The sequence below is a fragment of the Nicotiana tabacum genome, chromosome 16 (genome assembly GCF_000715075.1).
Source record: "Nicotiana tabacum cultivar K326 chromosome 16, ASM71507v2, whole genome shotgun sequence".
NCBI lineage: Eukaryota > Viridiplantae > Streptophyta > Magnoliopsida > Solanales > Solanaceae > Nicotiana > Nicotiana tabacum.
The window spans coordinates 89,652,481-89,675,121 of NC_134095.1; the positions used below are offsets into that span (position 1 = coordinate 89,652,481).

Consider the following 22,641-nt stretch of genomic DNA (forward strand, 5'->3'; position numbering starts at 1 on the left):
TAGCTATTATTATAAGAAAACTCCCACTAATGGTAGAAACTGATCGCACTGGCCTTCAAAATCAATAATGTATTCCCTCAAGATATCCTCAAGGTTCTGAATGGTACGCTCGAGCTGTCCATCTGTCTACAGGTGAAATACATTACTGAGCTCCACCCGTGTGCCCAACTAACTCTAAACGGAACCTCCAAAAGTGCAATGTAAACTGAGCGTCATGTTCTGAAATGACTTAGGAAGGTATACCGTGCAAGCAAACGGCTCTCTAATGTATATCTGATCCAACTTCTCTGAAGTCTAAGAAGTCCTAACCGGAACGAAATGCGCCGACTTGGTCAAGCGATTAACAATGACCCAAATAGCGTCAAACTTTCTCAAAGTTGGTGGAACCCTACCACAAAGTCCATAGTAATGCACTCTAACTTTCACTCTGGTATATCAATCTTTTGAAGCTAGCCACTAGATTTCTAGTGCTCACACTTGATCTGTTAACAATTCAAACACCGTGAAATGTGCCTCACAATTTCCTCTTTATCCTTCGCCTCCAATAATTCTGATTTAAATCACGATACATCTTTAGATTTACTTTCCGATTTGGAAGATGTATTTGAAAGGAGACTCGATGGGTTTGTCATGTTCTTCAACAGGTGCTGAAGTTCATTCTAAGTTGGTTGGTTATATTGTTGGGGCTGAAAATTATTGATTAAATTCTGATTTTGAAGCTCTTTATTGTCATGAAAATTGAGGCTTTTGGGTGGTGGAGCCACTGGTGGAAGAAGAACGAAGGGGAAGACAAGTATTAAGGGTAGTGAGGTTAGTTACGTGGCATTTTTAATTGAGGGGTCTCAATGCTCTGATGGACATCCATTAAGGCTGGGGACTAATTTGTTTATTACCTTAATGTTAGGGTTAAAATTGGACGGAAATTATAACGGATGATATATATGAATTATTTATCAATATAGGGATAAATTTGGCCCTCGTCCCAAAACTTTTTGGTAAAAAATCTGTGACCTTGTTTTCTAAACAAACGGAATAGACTGACGTTATTTGCAAGCATAGGAAGCATCGAATTCTTCTATGTCCTAGAAAAACAAATTTAATATTTTACTTTCAACTATATGTAGATGGGAAGACAGAAGAAAAAAACATAAAAAATCGAGGAAAAGAATAAAAGAATCAAATTTGCTTTTTAGTATTGTATTAAGTACTATATCGTTTTACAATAATTGGATAAATTGTATTGTTTGTCGTCGTTTCATGATGTCATGTATCAAAAATATGAAAGTACACTTGCAATATTATAAAGAAAAAGAAGGGTACGAGTTATAATTTTTATTATATAAAAAAAGTAAGGTAAAAGATAAAATAAGATTATTTAACAATAAGGAAAGGCAAGATAGAGACAAAAATAAGGTAAGGACGCGGCCATACCAAATCGGTCGTCGCATAAAGTAGCATTTTTTGTCATTACGTAACGATAAATTTAACGATACGATACAATAAAATTTAAATAATAATTAAAACAAACATTATATATAAAATAACATTACGTTACAATACATCATGTAACAACCATCCAAACAAGCTACACAAACAGAATAAAAGGAAAATGGAAACAAACAATATTTTCTCTTATATTATTATCTCTTATATTAGAAGCAACAGTGAGGTGGCTGTATCGTCAACATGCCTGCTTGCTGAAGAGGGTAATTTCATAATTTTACCTAAGCACATTATTCCCTTTGGTCCAAATATTTTCTCTTATAGTAGCTGCTTTGATTTTATTTTGTTGTGCAGATAATTTAACCCTTTAAGACACCATAGTTCAATGCTCTTTATATCCGTGGGTCCCAGTTTACTTTGACATGACATCACATGCCAGGGATTTTGTATTAGATATTTAGATCATAGATGTATGCACAAAAGTAAATAATTCTAATACAGGCGTGTCACTTTACCCATATATCTTGGTATATAAAATAGTAAAATATTAGTGCTCCTATATAATAACATGAAAAAAATTAAACTTAACTCCTTTTGTATAAATTAATTATCCTATATTTTATATTGTTTCAAAGCTATTCTTAAAGTGAAAACTTTTTCTCTAAGCTTATCAACACTTTTTCCATTTGTTAAAGTTGATTATCCATTTAATTACCTAAATAATCATGTCTAAACTAAATGGAGATACGTAAATTGGGGTACATAGATATTATGTAAAAGAAATTAGGAGAAATATGGTACTAATTACATAGCAAAGACAATGAAAAAGTGAATTTATATTGTGTTATTTCAAACACATAACGAGAAATATTGTTGGATTAAGAGTTTTATTCGAAAACCAAATTTACCAGAAAATGAAGTTTGTTATTGCTTCCCAATATCTTAACTTTAATTATAATTGTAGATTTCAACTAAATTACTTTAAAATACCAAAACAAGACAAAAATAAGAAATATATATTTTCTGTCCTAATTGAAAAAAGGGGATACAACAATTGTATAATATTTTTGTAACAAACATTTGGAGGTTTAAATTATCTTTTTTTGAGAAATTTTCAAAAGGATGTGATTTAAGACAAGACATACTAATTTTAAAAAGTGCAGATGTTAAAGACGCTTCAAAACATACGCTATATAGGCACCTGAATTAATCATTAATTTTTTTAAAAAAATCTTTAAAACTAAATTTAAAATTATAAGGCTAATATAGTTTGTTGACATTTAGGCCTCATTTGTTTGAGGGTCTGAATCTGAATGAATCAGATGTTAGCCCATTAAGTATATTTGTTTTTTTTATTTTAAAAAAGTCTGAATAGGTCTGATTCGGTCAATTGAGGTTAAAAATACCGAAAATACACAACAAATATGTGCAGATCTGAATGAATTCTTTCCCAAAAAAAAATGGGGAAAGTGTAAAAATAGAAAAGGAAACTTTAACAAGAATTTGTGGGAAAAGAAACTCCTAAAAATCGGAACTAATTGTTGGAAGAGAGAGTTGAAGACGCTGAAACTGAATTGGTTTTTCTCAAGAGAGATTTGCTCTTCTTTCTTTTTTTCTTTTCTCCAATTGCTCTTTCTTCGAGTTTGTGAATACTGTTTGCGTTGATATTCTATGCGTTCATGCTCGTCTGCCCGGAATAGGGAAAGTAAAATGACTGGAATAGCCTCAAGGAGTTTCTGAATTAACGGAAATACACGCCGGTGCTCCTTTTCTCTCTCTCTTGACATCAGGCTATTTCTCCTAAACCCAAAACAAATTTCATCCTTCACACGTCTCTCTGCAGCCGCCGAATCTTTTTCTGGGTAAGATTTTGAAAGTTATACTTGGAATTCTCCATCTTGTTTCCACTTTTCTAATGGTAAATTTCAGTTTCGAGTTTAGGGTTTAAAAAAGATGGGGCTAAACTAGAAGGTTTTGCTTGCCTCTTTTTTGTGTCTTGTTCTCACTTTTGTTGATTGAATCTCTGAATTTTCTCTAATTTTTCTTGATTTTGTTGACATCCCGATTCTCTAAATCGTAAATCTTCTAAATTGTTAGCAATGTTTTTTTCTCTTTTGCAGATTCACATAGTCCCTTTTGAACCTTCTTTTGTTTTCTTCAAGAATTGCATATTAGTGACTGAAATTCAATTTCTCTAGTTTTTTGAAATATAAACCGTAATTGGTGTTTATGAAGCTCGTCCAAAATTAAGAAACTTTGCTATGGCTAGAATTCGGAGAATGAAGTTCTGTGTTGTTGAAAAGAAATTAGAGCCGCTATAGTTTCATATTTGGGTAGAATTCGAATAATGTATACATAAGTAAGATTTATATTTCAGTGCTTTCTGAATATTTATGTGCTATTGCTCTTGAATTATTCTATCATATGTTACATGTTTTATAATTGAACCATGCTTTCTTTTATTTTTTCCTATTTTGTGTTTAAGATCTTACTTCCTCCCTATTTGCGTACCACATCTTAATATTCACACGTGCATTCAGATAATGTGCTCTCAAAATTTTATTTTTTTTTTTACAGAGCGAGCGTTGGAAAACCTCCTTACCTCTGTGGTTTCGCACCCCTATTTTACCTCCGGCGAAGTTGAAACTCCGAACGGCGCCGTTGAAATGAACCAGAGTCAGAGTCAGAGTCAGGGGGGCCAGCAAATGAGTGAAGGAAGACACGAAGATGACACTGCCCTCGCCGATTTCCTTGCTTCCTTAATGGACTATACCCCCGCTATTCCAGATGAATTAGTGGAGCATTACTTGGGTAAAAGTGGTTTCCAATGCCCTGACATTCCATTAATAAGGTTGGTGGCAGTTGCTACACAGAAATTTATTGCAGATGTTGCCACTGATGCTCTCCAGCATTGCAAGGCAAGGCAGTCAGCTACTGTCAAGGATAAAAGAGATAAGCAGCAAAAGGACAAACGCCCGATGGATGATCTTTCAAAATCTCTACGAGAGTATGGTGTGAATGTCAAACATCAAGAATACTTTGCTGATAGCCCGTCCGCTGGGTTAGATCCTGCTTCAAGAGAGGAATGATGTATTGCCTGCCTACAAATCTCTGTAATCACATTTGTCGTCTTCTGATGGTCGCGAGGGCATTGTCTTGTCATCTTCTACATATCTCTCAAGCTATATATGTGTTGAAGGATACAACTTTTGACTACTTTGTATCTGATTTACTTATCAATGTTAGCTGTAGTTGCCACCAAAAAAAAAAAAAAAAGTTTACTTTTTAAACATGAACTTCTTCCCATCATTAAAATCCAAGTGTATCTATCAATTAGTAGTTCTAAATATCATAGCCAACAGAAAATCTCATTTTATAAATTATAATTTGATGTTCTTTATGTACGATATTGTAGATTAAAATTGACTTAACTTTAGCATTTTTATTTTTAAAATCTTATAAAAATAATAGTAGAGTCATTTTTTTGACTAAACAAAAAGTCTCATTTTTCTAATTTAAAAGTAATCTTTCTTTTCAATCGTTATAAATTGAGATTGATCGAATTTTAGTATATCCATCTTTAATATCTTATAAAAATAATGGTATAAATTCTTATTGGGTAAATAATATTAGTTAGAGTAAAACAAAGACCAACTTGACATAAAATAACAACAAGAACAACTCAGTAAAATTTTATAAGCGGAGTCTGGGGAAGGTAAAATTTACGCAGACCTTACCCCTACCCTGGAGGAGTAAAGAGGTTATTTTCAAGAGATCCTCAGCTCAAAAAGAAGAAAATAGACAGTAGAATTTCTGATATCAACAAAAATAATATAAGCATCCAACTTTGACATAAAGAAGGGAAAAAAAATGTATCCATCTTGCCTATAATGTTATTTTCCTTGTTCATATTTAAATAGCTTATATACCCTCATATTGAAAAAAAAAACAAAATCATTTAAATCAGAGACGAAGCTACATGCATTAAAGGGTGGTCAATTAACTACCATTTGCCGAAAAATAAAAATGTATATATAGGTAAAATATTATGTTTCAGAGTTATATATTATACAACGTGAATACCCTTTGTCGGAAAATTTTAACTTCTTTTAAGTTTTGAACACCCTTGAGAAAATTTCTGACTTCGCTTTAAGATAACATATGAGAACATATAAAGAGTAACTGAAAAGATATAAATAATAACTTAGTTAAATAACCCCTATACTAATGATGTTAAGTGATTTTCTTAATGAATGTGTCAAAAACACTTATTTTGAATGGGAGATATAGTATTACCTGAGAACTATGAATATTGTTTTAAACAATCGGTATTATAGATAAAATTTATGCTATAGGTATATCTATATGAGGAATTTACACGGAATACAACTTATTCAAAACTTAATTAAATAAGTTATAACTACTTTAACTTTTTATATTCCCAATATATTTATCTTGAGATTCTCTAACCTAAAATATATCCTTATATCTCTCTCTTGAGATTCTCTCTCAACTAAAACGTATCTATCTGTATTAGTTTTTCTAAATTTATCCATTAAAGGATAATCCCAAGCCTCTTCCCCATTGTCAAAACTCATTTGGTGTGTGCTAATAATAAATATAGTGGATAATGTATTATATAGTATAAACTCATATGAACCGATGTATAAGTATATCTTAATTCATTGTATAATATCATTTTAGTTTATCTTTGAGGGAAAAAAATGATGTATACTATTAATAAATATAGTATACAATATATTATATACTCCAATATAAACTTATATGATATTGGTATGAGTGTACACTACATCATACCTTTATTGTATAATATCTCTTTAGTTTATCTCATGTGTATGTTGGAGAAAAAATCTGATATATACTGCTAATAAATATCATGTACAATATATTATATATAAACATATATGATATTATTATAAGTATACAATACGATATACCTTTCATGTATAATATCAATAGTTTATCCGATGTATACTACTAACAAATATAGTATATATTATATTATGTAATATAAACTTATATGTCAAATCAGTTGAAGTTCAATTGGATTTTGCTTTAAAATTGATGGAGTTAACGCTACTTTGACCAGCTTGAAGAGCCTGTTTCATCAACACGCCTGCTTGAAAGCCATGTGTTTTGCTCTCGCTCTTATTAAAACACTAGGAGCCTCTGAAGTATCCTATCATTTCTGGACTCCTCTATCCTTTCGCTCTAGGATTGGTAAGAATATTACACGTAAATTCGCAGTGTGTCAAAAAAATTTACATACAAGTTAAAGGGGAAAAGTATGTATTAGGCCAAAATAATTTTATGTTCTAATTTTGTATTTAAGTCAATAAAATGAGACGAAACTACAAACTAAATATTAGCAACATTTATGAGTTTATGACAATGTTTGGTTATATTATTGATAGTTTTCGTTCGTAAAGCTGTATAGAGAATGATCATCAATTAACAGGAATTCCATATATGCAATATGTGAAAAAATGAATAAATATTATTTGAAGTTTGAGTCAATTAAAATCTTATGAAAGTTTAGATTTTTTTTTCTTTTCAAAAAGCATATTCTTTTAAGCTTTGCTTGAATGTAATGAGCATCTAAAAAATTTAAAAGAATTAACTTAAATAGTCACACACCCAATTATATATTTAGTTAATAGATGTATAATATATGTATAATTTAGTTATACATAGAAGAGTTTGACTAGGGGCATTTTTATATATACTCACTTTTGGGATGTCCATTGAAGTTATACCCGCATTGCACAAAATTTTGTAAAGTGTATCCGCTCGGATCTGAAGTAGTTCAATCTCTTTAATGCAACTTCAAATATCAAATTCGAAGTTCTTCTATCTTTCAAACGAAACTTCAGAAATTCGAATTTGAAGTAGTTTAATCTCTTCAATGCAAATTTAGAAATCAAATCTGAAGTAGTTCAATCTACTGAATGCAACTTCAAATTTCGAATCTTAAGTTTTGAAATATAAACTTGTTCTTCGATTTTCAACAATCCAATACACGATTCAATGCTCAAATCTACTCCAAATGAGCTCAAATTTGAAACATAACTTTCAAATATCATAAAGAGCAAATTCTAATCATCAATTGTCGAAATGATAACAAATTTAACAAACTGATTTTGCAACTAAGAAGAAGAAAAAGTAACTCTAAGCACAAAGAAGAAGATAACAACAGTAAAGAAGAAGAGAAAAGTGTATGCATCTGAAGTTATCTAAAAACTTGAGTATCAATTCAGCTTTTTTTTAAAAGTGGAGAAAAATTCAACGGTGAAGGAAAACTGGACGCTACATAAATTTTAGGGAAAAGGCCATTATTGTCCCTGTACTTTTGAAATTCATGCACATTCGTCCCCCGTTACACTTTACGTTCAATCTTTTCCTTACCGTTAATAAAGTCTATGCAATTACTCGTCCAAGTGGCAGCTGACCCCATCTCTTTTTTCCAAGTCAGCTGCCAACTCAGCTGCCAATTGGGACTTCCACTAATTTATTAGCCCCAAACCCAAAGGCTATTTAGTCCCCCCAAAACCAAATTTCAGTCCAACCAATTTAACCCATACCCAGCGTTTTCTTCTTCTCCCCCAAAATAAACTCCATTGCTAAGAACTTAGGGCGCGACTGAAATCTTCCCAAAAATTTCTCATTATTTCATTCTCGTCGTAGCTTTGGTTGTTAAATGTCGCAAGCTAGTTGTTCATTACAGATTAGGTGTCGTTGTGGCATTATAGCCAAACACTTTACTTTGTCTACTCTATGTAACCCTGGAAGAAAATTCTACAAATGTCTGAGGCCCAAGGTTACCATATTTTTCAGTTCTCTTCTCTTTTTTTTGTTAATAATTTTATTTCAATTTGAAACCTAAATCTTCTTGTTGATTTATGTTTGACAGCCTAATTCATGTGGGTTTTGGGAATGGGAAGATTTCCCGCGAAGTGATTGGACTTCACATATAAACTCACATTCCCATTCCCAAAACCCACTTCACATGAAATCACTTCGCGGGAAGATTTCATCTTCCCATTCCCAAAACCCACATGAATTAGGCTGTCAAACATAAATCAAAAAGAAGATTTAGGTTTCAAATTGAAATAAAATTATTAACAAAAAAAAAAGAGAAGAGAACTGAAAAATATGGTAACCTTGGGCCTCAGACATTTGTAGAATTTGCTTCCAGGGTTACATGGAGTAGACAAAGTAAAGTGTTTGGCTATAATGCCACAACGACACCTAATCTGTGATGAACAACTAGCTTGCGGCATTTAACAACCAAAGCTACGACGAGAATGAAATAATGAGAAATTTTTGGGAAGATTTCAGTCGCGTCCTAAGTTCTTAGCAATGGAGTTTATTTTGGGGGAGAAGAAGAAGACGCTGGGTATGGGTTAAATTGGTTGGACTGAAATTTGGTTTTGGGGGACTAAATAGCTGTTGGGTTTGGGGCTAATAAATTAGTGGAAGTGCCAATTGGCAGTTGAGTTGGCAGCTGACTTGGAAAAAAGAGATGGGGTCAGCTGCCACTTGGACGGAGCATTAGGATTAGGGGTAACTTTATAGACTTTATTAACGGAAAGGTGGAAATTGAACTAAAATGTAATGGGGACGAACCTGCGTGAATTTCAAAAGTACAGAGGCAATAATACCTTTTTCCCTAAATTTTATACTAGTTCCAAACATATCGCATTGAGTTTTACAGCCCACTGGTCAGTCCAACTCAAAACCCTCGTTAAGCCCCTCCGCCCCATTTCTCACATTCTCTCGGACTCGATCACATTCAAAAAAATAATGTTGATCCGACGCGTAGCACTGACCACCTCCCTCCACCACTACCACCTCCGGTTCTTCAGCAACTCCGCCGCTGCCGCCGTTCTTCCAGACCCAGAACCGGAGTTCCCAAAACCGGACCCCAAATACGACGAAACTATTCACGCAATTGCACGCGCCAAATCGGGGAAGAACATCGCCGCAAAAGAGAGGAAAGCAGGGCGAGTACCGAGCATAGTGTTCGAACAGGAAGACGGTCAACATGGGGGTAACAAAAGGCTCATTTCTGTTCAGGCTAATCAGATTAGGAAGCTAGTTAACCATCTTGGTAGGTCCCATTTCTTGTCCAGGTTGTTTGATCTTGAAGTTCGCCCCGACTTTGACTCTGTTGAGGTTGTTGAGAAGGTTCGAGTTTTGCCCAGAAAGGTACTTTTTGGTTGTATTATCTTAGGTTTTGTTATTTTGAATTGATCTGCAGATACCGGTTTTGCCTACTCTTTTTTGCTTCTAGCGTTTTACTCTGTTTGTTTCTGATTAAGCAGCTAGCGACAGCTTATCCCCCTAACCTTTGGGTTAGTCAAATTATACTCTTATTTAAATATTAAGTAGCTTTGAAGCTGGCTGCAATCTTATGCTTACTAGGTGTAGGGCATTGGTTATGACTGATTGAATTCACACACATTTTTTTGGTTGATAATAGTAGTATCCGGGTCAGGTTGCACACACCTTGACTATTCCAACGGGTACACTAAGTACCTGCTAGCTCCCATCAACACATGTATTTGATCACTCTGCCTACCAAGACTTAGGTAGATGAGAAGAATGACCTTGGTTTTTTTTTTTTTGGGGGGGGGGGGGGCTAATGAAAAATGGACTTGGTATCCCATGGTTCACTCACTTCATGGGCCACACCCTTAGATTTAGACCGAGTTTCACACACTTAAAGGGATAAAAGTGGAGCTTCTTGAGTTGATATAGGCTTCAAAGAAAGCAAGGTTCTAAATCTTTTTTTGTGGATTATATTGTCCTATATAGGAGTTGATATTAGCTTCCATAGCAAATAGTCACTATGATGCCCCCATAAATGAAGCAGCCACAAGTGTGAAAGCAACAAAGTGCTTGTGAAAAACTTGCAAAACTTTCTATTTGGAAATATAATATTCACATTTACAGTTTGATGATGATTAATGGACTTTTCTTGTCACTAATCTTGTGGCATTTCTAGAACAGAATGATGGTCGACAGTTGTTGCCATTGTGAGATATTTTTATCATCCTGCTGAGATTTGTGGTATTTAGGTGGGTTTAAACTCTGGGATTGCTTGTCTTGGTTCAAACGGAGGACCTTTTAAAGAATTATGAAGCTGTTGGAGCCAAACAGAGCTTTACATGGCTTTTAGTGGCGAGGTGTGCTGATTTATCTATTTCAATGTTCAGGTTCATCTGGAAGCTGGTTCAGATGCGCCTCTTAATGTTACATTTATAAGAGCTCCATCAAGTGCTTTATTAAAGGTTGATGTTCCTCTCGTATTTAGAGGAGAGGATGTGTCCCCCGGGCTGAAGAAAGGCGAGTAACTTGTGACTTGCTACACATGCTGATTCTTATGATGTCTTATATTTCTTTAGTATGCTGATTCGCGGGGGGATATATTGAAACAAGCTTATCATATGTTACACTTGCACCATTTATTTTTATTTTTTATCTCAGAGGTATAATGACTAGTTTCTTGAGTTCATTCAAAGCAAATATTTACTGTTATTGATGGACATAGAAGTTTCTCTCAAGGTAGAGCCCCAATTGTGTGGTCTAACGGCCAATGAAACTGGAATAGACCATGGGAGATTAGGGTTCAAATCCCAGTATAGGTTAAAAAAATGTTAGGTGAATTCTTCCTATCCGTCTAAGCCTTGGTGGGCAAAGACAAGAAAACCCTACTATCCATCCCAGCACCGACAGTCTTGACCAAAGAGATACATTGTATCATCCATCAAAAACACCTTTGATCACATCCTATCATTATTATTCAGGAGGAAGTTCCAGTTAACACGATCATAGGCTTTCACTATGTCAACTTTGCGTAGAACCCCAGGTTCTCCTAGCTGTAATTGATGATCATGCCATTCATTTGTTGTCCCCTAAATCAATTTATATATTGCCTCTTAAGTCTTTCAGCGAGTGCTTTTGCAATACTTTTACAAATACTTCCTATCAAACTGATCGGCTTGTAATCTCTTAATTCAGTTGCCCCTTTTCTTAAGGACTAAGGTAATTAGAGTAATGAAGCTCTTCTCAGATCTACCTTCAAGGTAGATTTGGTGAAAGTTTCGAGCACCCCATTTCTAAAGATGTGCCAACATTTTTGATGGAAAGCTGTAGTAAAGCCATCATGGCCATGAAGTTGTTCTCCAGCACTATCATTTATGGTGCAGTCCTCTTTCTCTTTGAAAAAGGCCTCCGCAATTATGCTCTGTCATCTTCTAGTAACATAGTTAGGTCCCTGTCATTCCACCTTGGCGGTCATCAACTGTAATTTCCATGAGGGCTTAGAAGGAAAACTATGAATTCTGAAGCAAAAGAGTTTTAAGTGTTTCAAAATTTTAACCACTTACAAGCACGTAATAAGTCATTAAGACAATCAGATTGGTATCTTTGCATGTAGATAAATATTTTCTTAATGGAATTGATGCAACATAAATTTGTTTAATGAGCATAAAACTCACTGCTTTTTTCAAGTATGTTTATGGTCACTTCAAAATTTATCCACCTTGAGTAGTAGAGATTTTTCAGCTAATATATGTTTTCTTGATATTCTGAGAAAGTGAGCTACATAAATAGTGCTTCTCTTAGAATTGACGATCAATTTCAGAAAGAGAGTACACCTTGCTGAATTATAAAATGATGAAAGGAGACAAGCCATATCCATCTAGGTAAGTGGTGACAAAGAACAGGCTTTAAGCATGAGGGACAGTGAGCGAGGTGTAGGATAAAATGGTATTTGAACCAGACAAGGTTGACAGAAACGTCGGCTAGTCAGTCACGGATTACGTGACTTCCATGTGATGATCCAGTGTTAATGACCTTATTCTGGATAACATGTGAGGCCATAGCTATTACCTATGTGCTTGTACTTTCTTTTTCTTTTTTGGATTTTTTAATTAATCATTAGTTAACTAATGTGGCAGGGTCGTATTTGAATATTATCAAGAGAACGGTAAAGTATCTATGTCCTGCGGATGTCATCCCTCCTTACATTGACGTAGATTTAAGTGAGTTGGATGTTGGCCAAAAGTTGGTAATGGGTGATCTGAAGGTTCATCCAGCTTTGAAGCTTGTCCAACCAAAGGATCATCCTGTTGTCAAGATTATGGGAGCAAGAGTTTCTGATCAAAAGAAAGCTAAATGATTTTAATTGAAGCACTTGTGTGAAAGCTTATTATGAAAGGATTCCACAGCTGGGGACGTTGGCATTGGTAGCTGATGTAAGTTATTCCATGATCGTGTTCATTTGTGCTAGTTATATAGGATGATTAGTGATATTATCTCAATTTTTGGAATCTTTATTCGGAATGATTTTATTCCCTTTAGATGAGTATGTTGAATTTTTGGGAAACAGGAGGGAGCCTTCATGATTTGAAGCGGCTTCACTTCTTGAGTGTCATCAGTAACTGAATTGTATATCAAATTGCTAATGTCCAAATAATTTTGCACTACTGGGCTGTGAAATGTGAAACTTCATGACTTTCTCTGCGCAGTTGCAACATCAACTTCATTAATGTAATGTCCTTTTCTTTATCTTGTACATATATATATTTGAATATTTTCTAGTGATCGTTGCAAAGACGATAGGTCCTAGTTAAAGACTTGTGCGAGAACCTTTCATTGGGAAAGATGGGCAGATTGTGGATGCCTCATCGAAAACTATTTTGAGTTGGCGATGTCAATCTTTTCTATCCTTCTGAGTCGGCAGATAAGTTTCACTTATTGCAAGTTGCAACATTATAGAACCTTATATGTGATTTTAACTTCATACAGTTCCTTTTCCAGTTGCACGGTTTTATGTGCTCAAGTCATTCACTCTATCCAAAAATACAAGGATGGATGATATCAGCTCATAGCTGATCTAATAAGGTCATTTTCTCTATTGAACATATATGTGTAAGTTTGGAATTTTTTCCACAAATTATTATTTGCTTCTAGGCAAGTTATCATCTGATATGTTCTATTAGACTCAAGTCATGCCAGCGTCGACAGATCCAAGAGGATATACCAATTCTTTTTTTTTTTTTTTTCTTTTCCTTTTTGAATAATGAATTCACTAAGTAGATATAGGATAATATTGGACACCATTTGTAGTTAAAACACTTCAATTTTTGTAGTGGCCATTATGAACGCTTCTATCTGACAGAGGTGTGTCCAATGGAGACTTTTCATAGTGACCATTGTACTTTTAGGTTTTAGTTTCCTTTTGTCATTTCTTTCTTTGGTGTTGCCAGTAGCGCCGCGTTTTGAATTGATGTTCTTGACCTCTTTAGAAGATTCATGATTTACTTGTGGATAGATACATATGATTTAGGGTTAAGTGAAGGCTTAGTTTGATGTAAAAAGGGAGCTCGGTGCATAAAGCATCCCGCATTCACACAGGGCCTGGGGAAGGGCCGCACCCAATGCCGAAGCCACATGGTGATAAGAGTAGTCAACTGACCATCCTTTGTCGAAAAATTGCACCGTGTACATAGATAAAATATTACGTTTTAGAAGCATATAACACATATTGAACACCCTTTGTCGGAAAATTTTCCCTCTTCTTTTAAATATAAATACCCTTGGGGAAATTCCTAGCTTCGCCACTGGCCGCACCCAAGGGAGTGTAATGTAGGCAGCTTACCCTGATGCAAGTATCCATGGTTGATTCAACGGCTCGAACTTGTAACCTATAGGTTACACGGAAACAACATGATCGTTGCTGGTGGTTAAATGTTCGCTTGATGGTTGTCAAGCTCGTTGGGTGCTGATCACGATCTTCCAATTTTGGGTCGTGACATTTGTACATGTAGAACAATAATAACACGGCTATAAAGTTGAACACTGCTAGAAATTAATAAACTGAAATGTAAAACTTTCATATATTTGAATGTCATAAGATCACATTCACACCACACAGTATTCAGCCTAGTTCCTCCATGAGGGCAACAATGGAGGCGAGCATTTATTCTTAGCCTCCAAAATTATTGATATTATTACTAGATACTACAAGTAGAAACATATAAGAAACCAAGTTCATGAAGCAGCTGCAGCCTTTGTGGCACAGTACTTGTCACTGCAACTAGCCATGCATACTCCAAGCTTCTCTCCATCTGAAATATTAAAAAATTAATTAGTTATCATTGTGAGCAAACAAAAGGAATTTTCATTTTGCATGTGTACACACAGAGGTGGAGCTGGAATTCTAGAGAGAGACCATTTAGGATCATGAAGTTCTTGCATTGGCTCAAAGCACATCCAATATTACAAGCATAATTTGCAGCATGAGTTGGTGTTGATGGAGGAGGAAGTTCAATGGCACATTTTGCAGCACAAGCAGGGAGACATATCTGAGGTTACATAATACAATCAATGGCTTTGTCTTTAATGCAGTCAACAATGCAGCTCCCATAATCTCCAGCCATGGATCCCTCTACTAAAATTATTAAATATTAATGCTATTACCATCACTTCTTTCCCCTCCATTTTTATTGATGCACTACTCCTCTAGCTACTCCTATTTGTTTTAGATTTGATACTAATACTTATTATGTGAACTAACCAACCACAGCTACAGGATCATTTGTATTCTGTGAACCAGATTTTTAGTTTCTTTTGGTATCAACCACCTGAAATTATGCTCATTGCAACATTAAGAAGACGTAAATTCCTGGATGGTTAAATCACAAGTACTTTTTCAAATATGTGTAACAAAATGCAGTAGGAGAAGCTAATATCTATCTGAAAATTTTTAATTTTCGTTATTTCACTTTTACCCGTTAAACTTCAATTTTTGAAAGAAAAAATATGTATGTCTATGATAGAGCTAATAGCACGTTGATTTTCATTATTCGACTTTTACACTTAAGGTCCAATTAATGTTTAATTTTCATTGTTTGGCTGGTCTTTGTTCATCTCGATCGTTCTTGCTCAGGTAATTTGTTTAGGCAAGGTTAGAAGATGTTGAACTGAATTTAGATTTAGATGAAACTCTCCTCATCCGATAGTGAAGATGATATTTAGCAAACACTGCTATTGAGCGAACATTGTATGAGGTAAAATATGTTCATATTTAATGATTGCATGAGAAAGTGACATGTGGAACCGAAGGCAGAAGATAGCTAAACCCGAAGGCAATAATCTCGCTTGTCACCGGAGAGAATGGTACTCATAACGACAAAATTAATGCCGTCATTCAGTAGCATTCAATGAAGAATATTCTACAACATTAAGTACATGATCCGTTACAGAAAATATGACATTCATTGCCCACCGTTACATATCCTTCAATGGTCCTCATAATTGTCATTAAAAAGGAGCTTAATCCTAGGACCTTGTTTCTTAGGTGCAGTTATAAATAGTGAGCTCTATCATCATTGTAAAGGGCACGAATTATCTCGCAAACACATGCTACACTTTGTTCAAAGCTTAATATAATTTTATCTTCTTGCTTTTTGATTTCATTGTTGTTGCGCCCGGAACCTTTCTCCTAGAACTATTATTTATGCTATTTTTTCTCCATTCCAAGGCTAAGTATTGCGTAGTTATATAACTCATCTATTATTTCAGGATCAAATTAATTCACTTGTCTAGATACCATACATAAATTCAACTGTACCGCTTTACAAATAAATAGTTTGGCGCCCACCGTGGGGCCTAGATTGTTGTGTAATTAAGTTGGTTCTTGCCTCTTTTACTAATATGTTTTGATTATTTGTTCTTAGCAAAAAATCACAAAAAATGACAGATAATGGTGTTAACAACACACACAATCTTGAGGCCCAAGGAAATCAACCTCAACACAAGGATTCAATCACTGATACCTGTAGTGAGGGGAATGATACCACGCGGCAGGCGGTACCAACGACATGTCCGGGAGGCAACTCCTGATGATGTTGAAGAGGAGCATGTTGTTGAAGCGGTAAAGGTCCTATAGGAGCAACAAGAGGTCATTCTAGGCCATCTCGCACGGTAAGATAAGGTTATGACAGAACTAAAGCAGGCGTTATCGGGTGCTTCCAATAATGCGAATGGACGAGGTCCAGTTCCTCCTGGTGCTCCCGCAAATCAAACAACGCAGAGGGTTGACAACAACATCCCGAGGGGCGAGGTCATATTCGATGGGGCTGGGGGAGCGGATCAGGTCACAACAATGATAATAATCCTTCCAAAAGCGAACACATACGGTTTATGAGGGAAGTGAATGCCCGCATGGACCAAATCCCGGGTGCACCATCGGTGCTGAAAGGACCGAACTCAAAGAAGTACACTCAATTGCCATACAAACTGAGCGCGACACCAGAATTGATCACAAAGCGGTTTAAATGCCCGACGTGCCGAAATATGATGGGACTTCAGACCCTCAAGAGCATATCACCACCTATACAACGGTGGTAAAGGGGAACGATTTAGCTCCCCACGAGATCGAATCAGTTTTGCTGAAAAAATGCGGAGAGGCTCTCAGGAGGGGAGCCTTGACGTGGTATTCATTGTTTCCCGAGCATTCCATAGATTTCTTTTAGATGCTCGAGAATTCTTTCATTAAGGCCCATACCGGGGCCAGAAAGGTGCAGGCCTGGAAGGTCGACATATTCAGAATTGCACAAGGAGAGTCCGAGTTGCTGGGGAATTTATAACCCGGTTTGAAAAGGAAAGGATATTGCTTCCGGCTGTTCCGGATGGATGGGTGGCTGAAGCATTTACCAAGGTTTTGAATCCGAGAAGTTCCGATGCTTCCCGAAATTTGAAGGAAAACTTGCTCGATCTCCAAGCGATGACTTGGGCGGATGTTTACAGCCGTTACAAGTCAAATATAAGGATCGAGGATGATCAACTATGCTTCCCGGCGTTAGCTAACGGTCGGGAGAAGAATAAAGAAAAATCAAAAGACGATTTTGACACAGATAGACTGTCTTCGAGAGGCTGGTTTTTGCCCTATGAACGGGTCAAAGGATACAACAAAGGTTTTCGGTTGGCAGACAGGTTTTCTACCAATAGAAGAATTGATCGCGGTCGAAACAATAGATCGTTACAGGACAAGGAAACATCAGGTTCTCGAGATCCTTCTTACCCCAGACTTTCAGAATATAATTTCAACATCAGCGTAGCAGTGTTGGTGTCGGCTATGAGGAACATTAAAGAAGCAGGTTCCCAGAGTCGATGAGGTTCGATCCCAGCTAGAGGGATCCTAATTTGTGGTGCGAATACCACAGGACGAACGGTCACTGGATTGGGAACTGCCGGCATCTGCGTGAAAAGGTGGCGACATTACTGAAAAATGGTCATCTCAGGGAATTCTTAAGTGACCGTGCCAAGAACAATTACGGTCGCAATTATGATAACATGGATCCCTCAAAAGCAGGAGAAGATCCCCCGCGCCAGACGATCAACTTGATTTTCGGGGAGAATGAGATTAATAGGGTTACCTTCTCAGCAACAAAAAAGGAGAAGGTAACAGTAACCCACTGCACGAGCTCCAGGAAGTCGCCGAAGACGACATCACTTTCATGGAGGAAGATGCAGATGGATTATTGCTACCACACAACAACGCATTGGTAATTTCTTTAAATATATTAGATTTTAAAATCAAACGTGTTCTGGTGGATCCAGGGAGTTCAACTAATATTATACAATAGAGGGTATTGGAACAAGCCAAATTTACTGGGAGCATTATTTCGGCCATAATACATCTCGCTGGGTTCAACCTCGCAAGCGTGACAACCCATGGAGAGATTCTGCTGCCCACAAATGCCGGGGGGTGGGGGTGGGGGTGATGAAGACGACCCTTTTCAAGGTGGTGGATGGTGATATGGGCTACAACATTATCATGGGAAGACCATGGTTGCACAAGATGAAGGTTATACCATCGACGTATCATCAATTGCTGAAATTCCCAACTCATGAGGGGATTAAACAGATAAAAGGCGATCAACTAGCGGCAAATGAGATAAATACGATTTCGGTCTCCAGTAGCAAAGGAAAGAAGCATGTGGCATATCAATTACAGGAGCCGTCACCTGTTCCTGAATCAAGTGAAGTCAACCAGGGGGAAATGGCGTCAAAATCTTACCAGGTGCCTAGATATTTCCAAGTACTAGAAGAGACGGACGCAACAAAGTCCACAAAGGAAGAGCTTGAGTAAGTCGCATTGTTTTACAAGTTTTTGAAGAGGAAATTTCACTTAGGGACATGACTGCACCTCGAGCTCAGGTCCGGGTTTATTGAATTTCTTAAATTTAATGCCGATTGTTTTGCATGGTCGCATGCGGATATTACAGGTATCCCAACGCAAGTGGCCGTACACAAGCTAAGTTTGGATCCCAACATCCCTCCTGTAAGACAGAAAAAACATCCTATTACCGAGGCCAGAAATAAATTTGTCAAAGAAGAGGTAAATCACTTACTTGATATCGATTCAATCAAAGAGGTAAAGTATCCGGACTGTTAGCTAACGTAGTAGTAGTTCCTAATAAGAATAATAAATTTTGCATGTGCATAGACTGTAAGGACTTGAATAAGGCGTTCCCAAAGGACTTGTTCCCATTGCCAAACATCGGTCAAATGTTTGATAGAACGACCGGGTATGAGTTAATGAGTTTCCTCGATGCTTATTCTGGGTACAATCAAATTAAGATAAACCTGGAGGATCAGGAAGAAACTTCGTTCATAATGAATTTCAGCACATATTGCTATAGTGTAATGCCATTTGGGCTAAAGAACACCAGAGCAACTTATCATCGGCTCGTAAACAAGATGTTTGAAGAACAAATAGGGACAAACATCGAAGTTTATATAGACGATATACTTGTTAAGTTTTTGAATGCAGGTGATCATCTTAAGAACTTTCAAAAAACTTTTGACATCCTAGGGAAGTGTAACATGAAACTCAACCCCGAGAAGTATGCGTTTGGGGTCCCTCCAGCAAGTTCCTAGGATTCTGGTCTCACAAAGGAGGATTGAAGTTAACCCCCATAAAATCAAAGCCATCGAAGATATCCTTGACCAGCTATCAAGTGTAAAAGAGGTTCAAAGACTCACAAGGAGATTAGCTGCTCTGAGTAGGTTTATTTCCCGGTCATTAGATAAATGCCACCATTTCTTTACGCTACTCAAAAAGAAGAAAAACTTTGATTGGACCCCAGAATGCCAACAGGCTTGAGGGATTTGAAAAGGTACTTGTCAAGCCCTCTGATACTAACAAAGACGGAGGAAGGCGAAAAAATATTAATCTACCTAGCAGTCTCAGAGGTAGCGGTAAGCGCCATTTTCGTCTGTGAGGATGAACGTACGCAATCTCCCATTTATTACATGAGTAGAATTTTAATGGGAGCAGAAGCTCGCTACCCGCATCTGGAGAAGCTGGCCTTAGCTCTTGTAGTCCCCGCTTGGAAGCTAAGGCCTTACTTCCAATGTCATTCGATAGCTGTGGTGACCACATTTCCCCTGAATAATATCCTTTATAAGCTAGAACTCTCAGGTAGGCTAGCCAAATGGGCCGTCGAAATGAGTGAATTTGATATAGAATATTAACCTAGGACTGCATTTAAGTCACAGGTTTTGGTCGACTTTGTAGCCGATTTCAGTCTGGAATTGTTGCCTTTGGCAACCAAGGAAGCACTGATGGTATCAGAATCAGCATCAGGAGTTTGGACCCTATTTATGGACGGAGCTTCCAACGTAAAAGGGTCATGGCTTGGCATAGTATTAATCACTCCTTCAGGAGACACCCTAAGGCAGGCCATAAGAATGGTCTCGTTGACTAACAACGAAGCGGAGTATGAAGCTTTGATTGAAGGACTTGAATTGGCCCGGGGACTAGATTCTGAGGTCATAAAGATCAAATACGACTTCCAGCTAGTGGTAAATCAGGTCTACGGGATCTTCAAAACCAAAGAGGAATACATGCAACAATACGCAATGAAGGTTCAGGTTCAACTTGCTCGATTCCAGGAATGGTCAATTACGCATATCCTGAGAGAAGAAAATTTGGAAGCAGATGCATTAGCTAACCTGGTCTCATCAACAGAAATGAAGGGATTAGATTCCGGCACGGTAGTACAACTTATGCACTCGACTTTGGAAGTAGACAACTTCTACGAGGTAAACACGACTAATTTGGCCTGGGACTAGAGGAATGATATCATTGATTATCTCGAGCACGGAAAGTTGCTTGAAGACCCCAAGGCATACCTGACACTACAGGATAAAGCAACACGATATAGCTTCAAAGAAGGCCAATTGTATAGAAAATCTTTCCAAGGCCCACTGGCCCAATGCTTGGGATCCTTCGAAGCTAATTATGTTATGCGAGAAGTCCATTAGGGGATATGTGGAAATCATTCGGGCACAGATTCCCTAGTACTAAAGTTGATAAGGACCGGATACTACTGGCCCCGAATGGAACAAGACGCCAAAACTTTTGTTCAAAATGCGATAAGTGTCAATGCTATGCGTCATTGGTACATCAACCAGCTGAACCATTGCACTCAGTTTTGTCTCCATGACCGTTCATGAAGTGGGGGATGGATATCGTTGGACCACTGTTGCCGACCCCTGGTAAGGTAAGGTTTCCTTTGATTTTAACTGACTATTTTTCTAAGTGGATTGAAATAGATCCTTATTAAAAGATGGGCAAATGTGAAGTGGTGGATTTCTTGTGGGAAAACATAATTTACAGATTTAGAATACTAAAAGAGATAGTCTGCGACAACGGGCCACAATTTATAGGCGCAAAGGTCACGAAGTTCCTTGAAGACTTGAAAATCAAAAGGATCACATCTTCGCCATATCATGCAAGCGCAAATGGTCAAGCGGAGTCAACGAACAAAATGATTATACAAAATCTCAAAAAATGATTGGAAGCAGCTAAAGGCAGATGACCCGAAGAACTGCCCGGAGTACTATGGGCATACCGAACAACGGCCAAATCGAGCACATGAGAGACTCCTTTCTCCCTTGTGTACGGATCAGAAGCCTTGATCCTGGTGGAAGTAGGGGAGCCTACCTTGAGATACTTCCAAGCAAATGAAAAAGCAATGTTGGTCAATATGGAGCTCCTCGATGAGCGTAGGGACATGGCACATATAAGGATGGCAACTCAAAAGCAGAGAATAGAAAGATATTATAATCGAAGAGCTAACCTCTGTTATTTCAAAGTGGGAGACTTGGTTCTAAGGAAAGTAACTCAAAACACCCGTGAACTCAATGTAGGGAAGATAGGTGAAACATGGAAAGACCCTTACCGAGTTTCAACTGTCACCGAAAAAGGTTCATACGAGTTGGAGAATCAAGGTGGAGAAAAGTTGCCAAGCAACTGAAATGTGGCGCATCTCAAGAGATACTATTGATGATGAACATCACCTATACTGAAAGTATATACTGCACTCTTTTTCTCTTCGTCCGATTTTTGTCCCAATTGGATTTTTTGGCAAGGTTTTTAACGAAGCAGCAACGGAATGCATACTATGACGAAGGTTTCAACAACAGAAATAAGACCTTTTAATAGCAAGGCGCACAAGTGAAGAACTAATCCGGAGCAGTTAGATAATCTTTTGCTTTGTAACAAAGTTTCCACCGGGAAGTAAAGTTTGTTATCAAACAAAGGTTGCCCGACCACTCACAAATTCAAGCCACTAGGGGATTGTTAGATAGTCTTTGGCTCGATAACGTACATTTCTAAGGGGAAGTGAAGTTTGTTACCAAACTGAAGTTTATCTAGCGATTCATTAATGGAATCCTCGAAGGTGCAAAACTTCTAGTGTTCAAAATCGCATTCTTCGCATTCGAACACTGGGGAGGGGGGGGATGATATGAGGATACGACAACAATGACTGCCACGTCGACCGAAATATGAAAAGCGGAAACATAGTTTTATCATCGGGACCGGGGACTACACGGACAACCCCGTAGAAACAAGTTGTACAAGTTAGCCACAAGAAATGGCAATTTCTTTTTAGCATAACAAATGCTTATGTACTTTTTGAAAATGGAAGGAATAAAGTAAATTCCTTTTGTTTCTATCTTGTTTCTTGTCTGAATGATGATTTGATTTTTTCATTTGAAAGTTAAACAAGTATTTCAAATGCTAGTGCCGTAATGAATAGGAGACATCCTCTTCAAGAGCACCATAAACATAAGAGGACCCTCTTTTATGAA

The 22,641-nt window shown here is 37.0% G+C and overlaps 2 protein-coding genes across 2 annotated transcripts; both read left to right on the top strand.

Annotated features, from left to right (window-relative positions):
* Positions 1-2,869: 2,869 nt before the first annotated feature.
* Positions 2,870-4,809, top strand: LOC107812180 (transcription initiation factor TFIID subunit 10-like). The gene is made up of 2 exons (XM_016637218.2): positions 2,870-3,305; positions 4,021-4,809. The coding sequence occupies exon 2, from the start codon at positions 4,110-4,112 to the stop codon at positions 4,530-4,532; it is 423 nt and encodes a 140-aa protein (XP_016492704.1). The 5' UTR covers positions 2,870-3,305; positions 4,021-4,109; the 3' UTR covers positions 4,533-4,809.
* A 4,329-nt stretch (positions 4,810-9,138) lies between these two features.
* On the top strand, positions 9,139-12,997 carry LOC107812190 (uncharacterized). The gene is made up of 3 exons (XM_016637229.2): positions 9,139-9,672; positions 10,683-10,812; positions 12,429-12,997. Exons 1-3 carry the CDS (start codon positions 9,268-9,270, stop codon positions 12,647-12,649), a joined length of 756 nt encoding a protein of 251 aa, XP_016492715.1. The 5' UTR covers positions 9,139-9,267; the 3' UTR covers positions 12,650-12,997.
* Positions 12,998-22,641: the final 9,644 nt, after the last annotated feature.